General features: G+C 45.8%; 1 protein-coding gene across 1 annotated transcript in view; it reads right to left on the bottom strand.

Moving 5' to 3' along the window:
• The window catches only part of LOC121328919 (pleckstrin homology domain-containing family G member 5-like), a 23,294-nt gene extending 18,334 nt beyond the window's left edge, over positions 1-4,960 (bottom strand). Inside the window, exons 1-3 of the mRNA XM_041274064.1 lie at positions 4,903-4,960; positions 3,527-3,636; positions 3,160-3,183 (exon numbers count right to left, since the gene is read on the bottom strand). Coding sequence (XP_041129998.1) covers positions 3,160-3,183; positions 3,527-3,636; positions 4,903-4,960 — 192 coding nt within the window. The remainder of the gene's footprint in view (positions 1-3,159; positions 3,184-3,526; positions 3,637-4,902) is intronic.
• Positions 4,961-10,942: the final 5,982 nt, after the last annotated feature.

The raw sequence follows: 10,942 nt of genomic DNA, 5'->3' as shown, positions 1-10,942 counted from the left end.
GCTGTTCAGGTTGATTGGTCACTCTAAATTGTGAGTGAGTGAGCTTGTGGGGCCCTGCGATGGACTGGTGTTCTATCCGAAGTTAGGCTCCAGCTCACCGCGACCCTGTAAAGGATTAAGCGGTTATTGATAATGGATGGATATCTAAGCCCATTTGCGCATGGGTTGCTCTGTATGGCACTCCAAGTGTTATCCTGGATATCCCTTCTGTAAAGTTACTTGGAATTGGGCCACGCAAAGGAGCTAGAGAGAATGGGGAAACTACAGCTATCAAACAGGGATCGGAGCGCATGCCTTTCAGTGAGGGCATGTCGGTGGTATTTGAAAGCGAGTGCTTAGTCACGATTAAATCAAGTTTGGGTTAAGTGTGACCTGTTGTTTGCTTCATTCAGATCACTCAGTCCTCTGCTTCTCTGACCGTGCGTATCCGTGGAAGGGCTGCTCCTGGGCTCTGTGGCAGCGAGTTGCAGCTGGAGGATGTGAGTGTTCTGTCGAAACTGAAGCTTGTTCTGCTTTACATTCTGAGCGGTTTGAAGAGGACGTCAAACCAGTATTTTTAGATGCGAAACAATCAAAACTAGTTTGTTTTATTTATTTATTTATTACAGTGTCCATCTTTGTAGAAAGTCAACCAGCGGCAAGCCCGTTAAAAAGGGAAGTCAGCCGCTTCCTTCTGCAGCTCTGAGTCGATAACCTCCCCAGTAAAATAAAACCACAGCTTCCTCACAAGCGAGGGTCACCATCTCCTGTGCTGCTAACACACAGGGCATCTGAACACACATCCAATCAGCAAAACGTTTTTTAAGCAAATACAATTTAAGAAGATTTTGCTGCAGAACGTCATGTCTAAAACAATATAGAAGAGGTTTCTTTTAATATGCAAGCAGTCCCGACTCCACAAATATCAACAGTGAAGGTAGGTAAGCATGGATGATCAATAATTCACCATTACTGAGAACTGGTTCCAGAGGCATTCTTTAATATACAGGTTCAAAAGCTAGCAGTTCAAGTTTCTCTGTGATGACCTCACTGACCCGAGGGGATAGGGGCGCTGGGGGTGCGGTAGCACCCCCTGGCTTTGCATGGCTTCCATCATATACAGGGGTTACAGTTTTGTTAAATGGCTTTCAGCACCCCCACTTTAAAAAGTGTTCCAGTGCCACTGCGAGGGGGTGTCCTGGCCGTTGTGGTGTGACACTCTAGAGTCGTCTTGAGAGCAGGCATCGCTGATGAGGCACAGCGCGTAAACAGGTCTGTGTGACCTTTCTCCCCCTCAGCAACGTCACACACTCTCCTCATGTAACCTCAGACCACACTGGCACGCCCTCACACTCGCACTGTTACAGATGCACACACCGCGGGAGACAACAATGGGTAATGCCTGCAGCGTGTCATTGAAGGGTTAAAACACCATTACAAACAAGAACTCTGATGGAGAATAAAAAGGCGGCCAGCTAGGAGATCGGATTGATATAGAAGTTAAAAGTATCCTAAAGCAAACTGACTGCAGGCTGAAGGAGGGGGTGTCGTTCTAGATGCCTTCAAAGAGGGCACCTTCAAATTGATTAACAAAAGTGTTTCTCCTAATGAATCAAACTGTAGTTGCTTCAGCACACTTTTCATTAGCTGTGCTTGCCAGCGCGTCACCAGTATTTCACTCGGCTTTACTAGACTCCCGCTGCGCTGTTTTCAACTGCAGTCAAGTAAACTGAAACTGAAATGTGGAGAGAGAGAGAGAGAGAGAGAGAGAGAGAGAGAGAGAGCGAGCGAGCTGTAGAAAAACACAGAGACACCCACAAGCCTGAGAACACCTCGGCACTGTCAGAGCAGAGGAAAAACTTGTCATTTCCTGCTGTGAGCCAGTAGCCGTGGTTAGAGCACAGCGCAGGGTATTGCACTAGACTGAGCGCACAGTCTCACCCGCTGCCCACGGACACCTCGACTCTACACCGCTGAGCTGCTTGCTGGGTGTTAGTCTCTGCAGCGCTGCTGCGGCCTCACAAAGGCTCGTTCAGTACACTGTGCACTGACGCAGCTCGTGGGGTGAGGGTGGAAAATCCTCCCCACTGCACACGTTAACATTTCAAACCGTCGCACCCACCACTCTGCACCGCCCGCTGGGTCACATGCGTCTATCACTCAGGGTAAAAAGAACATGACAGCAGGGTTTTTTTTTTTAATACAATGAGCTTTGTATGCGTTTGCACTTTATAAAATAAGTTATTTGCAGAGTGAGGGGGGCGGGGGGTCATTTTAGAGTGTCGCAATGACCATAGCAGAGAACGGTGAGTTAGGAGAATGAGAATGAGAGAAGGAAGTTTTCAGAAGACTGTATACACACACACACAGTATATTTCAGCCAACAACTAAACTGATTAAATGGAAAATCAGCAGCCCTACTTATTAAAAGCACTTGACAATAACAGGACACTACACGGGGCCAAAACACCCAGAGAGATCACCTTGCCTTTCAGCTTTAAACAGTTCATTGTTCTGGGACATTATATTGGTAGAGTTTCCAATCCGAAATAAGCTGTGAAAACACAGAACTCGGTGGGAGTTGTACAGTGTGTGTCACGCTTTGTGTACAGGCTGTGGATTTGTCTCCCTGTGGTATTCTGCAGAACTCAATATGCAAAAATGTAATAATCGCTACACCCATGAACGCAGTCATTGCATTTGAAATAAACAGAAGAATGAGGTGGGAGCTCTCTTGCGCATCTGCGGGTCTGTTTGCCAGTGAACTCTTAACGATGGGGGTTTGTCACAGGAATTTTTATTTTATTCCTTCCTCCGACTTATCTTTGCGCTTCAGCACATGTGAGTTTACAGACAGTCATTCAGTGCAAAGAGAAAGTAAAACTAGAACCCGGCGAGACGCGTGAAACGGGATTCAGATAACTGCAGCGCGGTTCCACTGCTTGTGGGGCTTTCTAGGAGGGGCCAAGTGAGGGAGAAGTTCAGTCTCCATGCCCCAAGCCTGCCCTGGACTGGAGGGAGCACCCTTTCTCTTAGGGGGTGAGGCTGGGAGCAGTCCAGTTTCTGTAATTGAACAGCCGTTTTTTGAATGTTTGATAGAAGTGATTGGTGGGAAACGGCTCATACTGAACAAGCAGCAGGGAATTCCCACTGGGAAACAGATTACACAACAGCCCCCACCTCGAGGGGGCGCCAGAGCGCGACCTGAGGAAAAAGAAACAGCAAACAAACAGCAAACAATGAGCGAAAGACACACGACAAACACACAACGTGGCGACTCCATACCGCGCAATGCTACCGCGCCCTTGAAAAAACACAGCTTTACAAGCGCAAACATTCCCTAAAACATCACAGCAAGTTTACAGCGTCGCACTGAGAGCTTTGTAAAGTTCACCAGGTCTCCGCAAGGTGCAGTGTGAAACTAGGGAGATTCTGCACGGTTTACTGCACTATAAAAATGTAGTCAATTTACCTGGCGTGCCATGCATTACCCTTGCACATACCATCTATTGCACAATATTCCCTACCCCTGTGCACGCTACAATACTTCACCGAACGTTTTGTATAAACGCAGCCTGTCCGCGCTGCGCTCTGGGTAGAGACGCAGCCTGTCCGCGCTGCGCTCTGGGTAGAGACGCAGCCTGTCCGCGCTGCGCTCTGTGTAAACGGCTCACACGGACCCTGGCTTGTCTTCACGTTTTAGTTGTTCTGCTAGATTTTTGTTTTGGCCACATGCACAATGGGTGCGCTGTCCCCCGTGTTTGTAAACGTGCTCATCATCCTGACAAGGCGCTGAGTGAGTAACTGACGTCTCCTGACTGCGGAGGAGGATGGGAATGGCGTTGCGCAATCGAGGCCTCCTGTCAATGTTTCAGAGCGCCTTGTTGTTTGAGCTGAAGCCGCCGTGTCGGCACGTTTCCCACGTTCCCTCGCTTCTTTTTGCGTCAGTAGAATGGCTGTGCTGGAATGCGCGGATCGGGGGTCCACCCCCATTACTGTAGTTTTCAACAGCAAATACAATACTGGTAACGCTTTCGTTTGGGATCCGTTATAAACAGGCTGCAATGCATTTAAAAACGTGTTACCAGGATGCTATCAAGCGTTATTGATGAAAGAAAGCAAATTAAGCAGCCACCCAAGGCGTGGGTATTTTGGACAATATTTGAACACGCTAGAGTGAGATATCGCGCGAATAAATCCGCAGGTTTTTTGGCGCAGTCTTTAAACACATTTTAATAACTTTTCATTTTTCTTTTTTTTTTTTTGCAGCGGCACCAAAGGGGCACCTGAGCACCGCAAAACTGACTTTCCCTTTTAAGATTAACAAAATGAAGGTACGCCATTTAACCACTAGGTGTCAGTGTTCATGTTAAAATCCCAAATTAAACAAAACAGGATGCAATACATTTAACGATATTATATTATTATTATTATTATTATTATTATTATTATTATATTATTATTATTATTATTATTAATCTAATAAATGTGCTTTTTGATTTCTTTTTTTTTTTTTTTTTTTTTTTAGCAATCAAGACTAAGTAAAACAAGTCAATAGCAGCTAAACGTTTAAGAAATATTGGCTTTATGTACAGTATTTGGCAAAACAAACATAACACAAATTCGCAGATTACGAGTCTGTAGGACCAAAATCGCATCTGCGATCACACCCGATTGGTTTGATATTGTATATCTTATCAAAGCGCCTGGTAATTAAGAGGGTGACGTCATTCCATTAAAACATTCAGCAACAACAAACACACAGAGCACAAAGATTTGAGAAGATTGGAGAGAGAGAGAGGGCCTGTTGGACGGCTTTGCCCTCACCGTGCCCACAGCACTGCTCGATTAAGCATGCTGGTTCATCTCTGCCCGATGCCAGGAGAGAGGTTTTTAACGCTTATCTTTGTCCTTGAATCAAACCCTTAAGCGTGGACTGCACTGGCTGCTCCGCTCGGATTCGCTTGAGCTGCAGATGCATTCTGATTACAAACTACGCGCATCGGGGAATAACGACAGCAGTCGTTAAGAAGATAAGAGATCGCTGGTGTCACACACTTGTCTCTCACCTGGGTCATTTTCTCTTTTGGGAACCAGCCTCAACCCGTATCAGAAGGCTGCTACAAGAGAATGCAGGTAGAGGCACAGTCCTCTCAAGCAGTGGACTTGAATCAGCAAGGGTAAACACACACAGCAAGGAGTGAAGTAGAACAAATCAATTACACCCATGACACTATATGAATCGCTTTGAGAGTCTAGCCTAGACGCACAGAATGATACATTAGCCTTCACTGAGTTACTTAGTTTATCTTTTTCAGACAAGCTGGTATGTTTTAAGCGAGATTTTCGCTCAGATAAGATCTATTCCGTCTTATCTCTCCCCTCATGCAGGTGGACTGACGTCAGTGAGTGCTGAGAATTCTGCACTGGGACAGAGCATGGGAGAGAGGGGGGGATCACACTAAATACCTCGCAGCAATACCCCGGACACATCAATTCCACTGTCATTAATCTCTCTGTCAAACCCACAGGGAGCCCGGCGCCTGACCCCCTGACCGGCTCATCCTGGAACCAGCGCAGATGACCTGACCTCTGCTGACCTCAGTCTTGAGCTGCTCACTGTGGGTATGCGCTCTGCTCAAGCTGCTCGGTTGAGTTCACACAGCTGCCGTGTGGACGCTGATATAACAGGACCGCACGGTCAGCACACACGCAGGGTTTGCTTGTTTGAGAAGCGACGCCTTGTCTGGAGAAGCCAGGGAGGTGATTTGTCTGCAGGAGACAGGCTTGTTCCCATGACTGTGTGATTGCAGCTATCAGTAGCTGCTTCCTGCCTGCTCTTCCGCTGACAGGAGCCTCTCAAACCGCACAGTCCGGGAGGGGGGGCTTTTCGGAGCCCCCGCGTTCCAGGAGTTGTATTTCAGTGTAGTAACGCAGTGTGGCCGGAAGAGGGCGCTGCAGACACGCAGTATCGCTGGTCAGGATGTTGGTTGCGAGTCACACGCGTTCTCACTGTAGGAGAACTATCCGGGTGTCGTCAGAGATTACAGATCGGTATTTGCCCGGGTGTGATTATATTGTTTTGGGGTGTCATTGCAGTTACGGGCAAGCTTTTAACTAATGAATGAATTAATTATTTATTTATTTAAAATTCTGTTTAGATGGAACAGTAAATAAAGTTTAGCATAGACTTTCCTTGACTGTCTGGTAGGCTAGTTTCCTGCACAGCATTAGCACATCAAAACAGAGCAGGTTTGAATAAGTTCTGACTAGAGCGCATCACTGCACATGTTACACTGAGATGTTACCCATGCATTGTATTACCGATATCTGTTTGGTGTTTTCTGCAGCTTCCTTTCCAGCGGCAGGGTATTGTATAGGCGCTGTCCTTAAGGGCTGCTTTGAGTAGGAGAGCGGAGACCTTGCGAGTGTCCATGCTGATAAGGGGGGCTGTGCTGGGGGCTGGGTAATCTGTGTTTGGATAGCTGACAGGAAAAGGCGATCGAAGAAGCTGTAAAATAAAGACACAGGATCTTGGTGTGCTTCCCAGTGCAGACAGCCAGGGTCACCTCAACGCAAAGGGAACACAGATACACGTAATCATCCACTTCTTCCATAGAGATTTCATCACGTCACCAGTAACCAATAACTACACTGAAACGTTGACTCGTGACGGCAGTGCTTCAGATTCCCTATGGCCTTGCTTTACGGGTGTAAAAACACAGACTGCCTGCTGTTGCCATGTAATAATATCAGATAACAAGAGTAACCCATCCATTTTTATGTACTTGGATACAGCAGCAGACTCATTGGTAATTACACAGTTATTACACTGCAATTGCAGAACTAAAGTGTAGTGCTCCCTAAGTGACTAGTGATTCCAAATCCAGTTTCTGTGAATTGTTACAGCTGTGTGTCCCCGCTACCCTGCAGTGTCAGCTCGCTGCCTCTGTCGCTGTGTGAACGAGCAGGTGTGTCTCTCCCAGTTAAAGAGGCACAGCGTTGACGAATGTGCTTCTTTCCAGAGACACGGCAGGCATTGGGAGACGCAGAGAACTTTTTAAATGTGTTTTTTTTTTTTTGTGAAATACTTTGCTGTGAAAAGCATTTGTTGTGAAATACTCCATTCGGCCCATCTTGCTCGTTTGGTTGTTAGTAGCTTATTGATCCCAGAATCTCATCAAGCAGCTTCTTGAAGGATCGCAGGGTGTCGGCTTCAACAACATTACTGGGGAGTTGATTCCAGACCCTCACAATTCTCTGTGTAAAAAAGTGCCTCCTATTTTCTGTTCTGAATGCCCCTTTGTCTAATCTCCATTTGTGACCCCTGGTCCTTGTTTCTTTTTTCAGGCTGAAAAAGTCCCTTGGGTCGACACTGTCAATACCTTTTAGAATTTTGAATGCTTGAATTAGGTCACCACGTAGTCTTCTTTGTTCAAGACTGAACAGATTCAATTCTTTTAGCCTGTCTGCATATGACATGCCTTTTAAACTGGAATAATTCTGGTCGCTCTTCTTTGCACTCTTTCTAGAGCAGCAATATCTTTTTTATAGCGAGGTGACCAGAACTGCACACAATATTCAAGATGATGTCTTACTAGTGCATTGTACAGTTTTAACATTACTTCCCTTGATTTAAATTCAACACTTTTCACAATGTATCCAAGCATCTTGTTAGCCTTTTTTATAGCTTCCCCACATTGTCTAGATGAAGACATTTCTGAGTCATCACGGAGCAGCCTGGCAAAGGGGTGTAGGACCAGGGCTTGAGTTATTAGAGGGGGGACAGGCAGCCAGGCCAGGCTTGCAAGCAGAAACAGTTGCTGGGGATCAGAAGAAAATTTCTTTAGGCCGGCTTAGAATTCAGTTTTAAATGACAATGACTCATTCTTCGCCGGCATCGAAAATACTGTTTTGTAACAGATCCTCGTTTCAGTGAGTTGCACGGCTCAACACGTCCTGACTTACTTCCAGCGCGTCCCCGAGGGGTTTCTAAACCGGGGGGGCTCCTAATCCCTGCCACTGCCTGGCCCCCGTCCGCTCTGTAAAGCAGGGAGTCAGCACTTTCCATTGAGAGGCTTGTGAGAAATGGTGCCCATCCTGCCTGGTCTTCCCACAGCCTCTCTGTGGCACGCCTGGCTCCTTGAGCAGATCTGCACTAATCCTTGTTAATGAACTTTGACAGAACAGAGAGCCCATTGTGAAGCGAGCTGGGACCAGCGACCGGGGCTGCCCAATAATTAGAAAGTCATTCTGAAGTGGGGGGGGGGGGGTGACAAACGCCCTGCTGCTCCCTCTTAGGGGGGGTACCCCGGGAAGCAGAGCGCAGCAAAGCACAACTTCAAGATGAAACTGTTAAAGAAAAGAAGTCAAGCAGACGAGCTATACTGGATGAAAAACTACGATTCGCTTATATCGGACCTTAAAGGGCCGCTGAGATGTGGTGGGTAAGGCAGGTTGAATGCAGGTCCCAGCTCACGCTGCGCACATGCACGACGGTAACCCTAAGGAAAGGTTGAATCAAATGGATCTTCTCTTAAAGGATCCTCCTGTTGCAGCCAAACCTGTTAATCTGGGCTCTTGTGTGGCGGCGCACCTCTTTGCTGTTCAAAAAAAAACAGATAAATTCCACCTGGTGAACTCAGTTCCCTTGCGCCCGATGCTCAGACCCGAGCTCCTTTGAAGCTTTGGTATTGATGTGAAGTATCAGAGGTCTCTGAACCCGTGGACTATAGTTCCTCTCGTTGTTTAGACTGGTTATTTAAATTAATGATTCCAGTGAGTTTGTAAAAAGTTAACCTGTGGCCTCAGCTCTCAAAATCACGTCTAGGTAGGAAGTGATCCTGGAACACCGGGGTGTAACCGTTAACATGTTCCCCCCGGCCCATGTAACAAACACAGCAGCAGCAGGAAATACTACCTGGAACCAACGTGCTAGCTCTTGCACCCACTAGGGGCAGAATACAAATATATCTTCACTGTTCTTTAGAGATTTCAGCAGCAAAACGATAGGAAACTGAGGGCTGAACACCAAATACCAGAGTGTCATTGTCGTGGTTTGATTTTTATTTTATTTATTTTTTCAGATAGCAAAAACTCTTCTAGTAAAGTTAACAAACAAGAAGCTAACGACCCCGGCGTTTCATTTAGGGTCTTGTGAGCAGACTGGCTGTGTTTGTTATTTGTCTTAGGAATGTAAATAGTTATTTTTTTTAAATTTTCCGACAAAAATTTGCTCAAATGACGAATATCTTTTAGTCGAAAGCCGAGTCGGAAAAGTGATTCATCGTTCCAGTGAATAGATCCAAATTTCAGGGCTAAACTTTTCAAATTGGCTTCACTGAATTGACAGGTTTGATTGAGTAATTGACAGCCCCAATGTAGCTCCCTACCTCACAGCCACAGGACTGACGTTACACAAGACCACGAGGATGATAAACTCAGAAAGAAATGATTAACCTTATTCTTAGAAGTGTTCCCAAAATTCTGTTTAAAACCCCTGACTGTTTGACAGCTTGACAGATCTTTCTCTGCCCAGAACTAATTCTGTTTGCCTTGTAAACAAACGTGGAGTTAGCAATTCACGTTTTTTTCTTTTTTTCTTTTTTTCTTACTGAGAAATGGAAACCACAATTATGATTACATGTGTTGCAAACCCACACACAACAGCATCAGCAAGCATTTCCCAACCAGCTCAGCTATGACAAGCTGTGAACTGTGGAAGCTAGCCTCGGTTTAAAATCCACTTTCTTACCCCTTGTGAGCTTTATTAACATTGTTAATGGTGTCGCTTTTATTGTGCTGAGAATCTTTCAGATTTCATTTTTATTTTTGCATGTTAATCCAGGATTGCAGAATACAGCACAGCAGATAACCTGCTGCATCCTGGTCCCTCTGCTGGAAGAGACAAGCTAATATCTTCAACATGAATAAAAGGGGGCTTGTGATAGTGTTGCTTGTTCCAAGAAGATAGTGCTGGAGGTACTGGAGCATGCATGTGTTCCCGAGGCTACTCTGAACATGTAACTCGTTCATCTGTGTCCTTCTCTCAGCTTGCGTAACTGAACGACAGGCCAGCGCACAAACACACACGCACACAGAGCACAGGACTCTGTGTTCTCTGCATCTCTCAATATTTGCTGTGTCCACAGTCCACAGGAAACAAACACATTTGGCAACACTGTATTACTTTAACTGGGAGAGAAACGTCTGGTCATTCACACTGACAGAGGCACCGAGCTGACACTGCAGGGTAGGTTTGTGTGACATAAAAAATCTATCCAGTATCTACTGACACACACACACACACACACACACACACACTAACACTGACACACACACACACACACACACACACACACTCACACACACACACTGACACACACACACACTGACACACACACACACACACACACACACACACACACACACACACTGACACACACACACACACACACACACACACACACACACACACACACACACACACACACACACTGATACACACACACACAGACACGCACTCAGGCACACACACACTGACACACACACACTGATACACACACAAAGACACGGACTCAGTCACACACATACACTGACACCCACAGAGACACGCAGTCAGACACAGACACTAATACACACACATACAGAGACACACACACACACACACACACACACACACACAGACACACACACAGAGACACAACTTTTCAGCTTTTACCTTATTCAGAAAACCTTGTGATGTTCTTAATCTTGCTGTTGTTTTTGTTATCTGTCTATCTCTATATATATCACAACATGAGTCTACCTGGCTATTTCCACCTTGCTATCTGAAGAGGGCAAAATCTGAAACATTGTAGCTAATTATTCAAGTTTTATCACTTATTATTCTTCTGCATTATATATATCTATATTTATTATATATAATTGTAAACTGCAGTTCTGCCTCCTCTCTAACTCTCAG

The sequence above is a fragment of the Polyodon spathula genome, chromosome 16 (assembly GCF_017654505.1).
Source record: "Polyodon spathula isolate WHYD16114869_AA chromosome 16, ASM1765450v1, whole genome shotgun sequence".
Lineage (NCBI taxonomy): Eukaryota > Metazoa > Chordata > Actinopteri > Acipenseriformes > Polyodontidae > Polyodon > Polyodon spathula.
The sequence above is the reverse complement of the archived record's forward strand: the minus strand, read 5'-3'. Positions and strand labels throughout refer to the sequence as shown.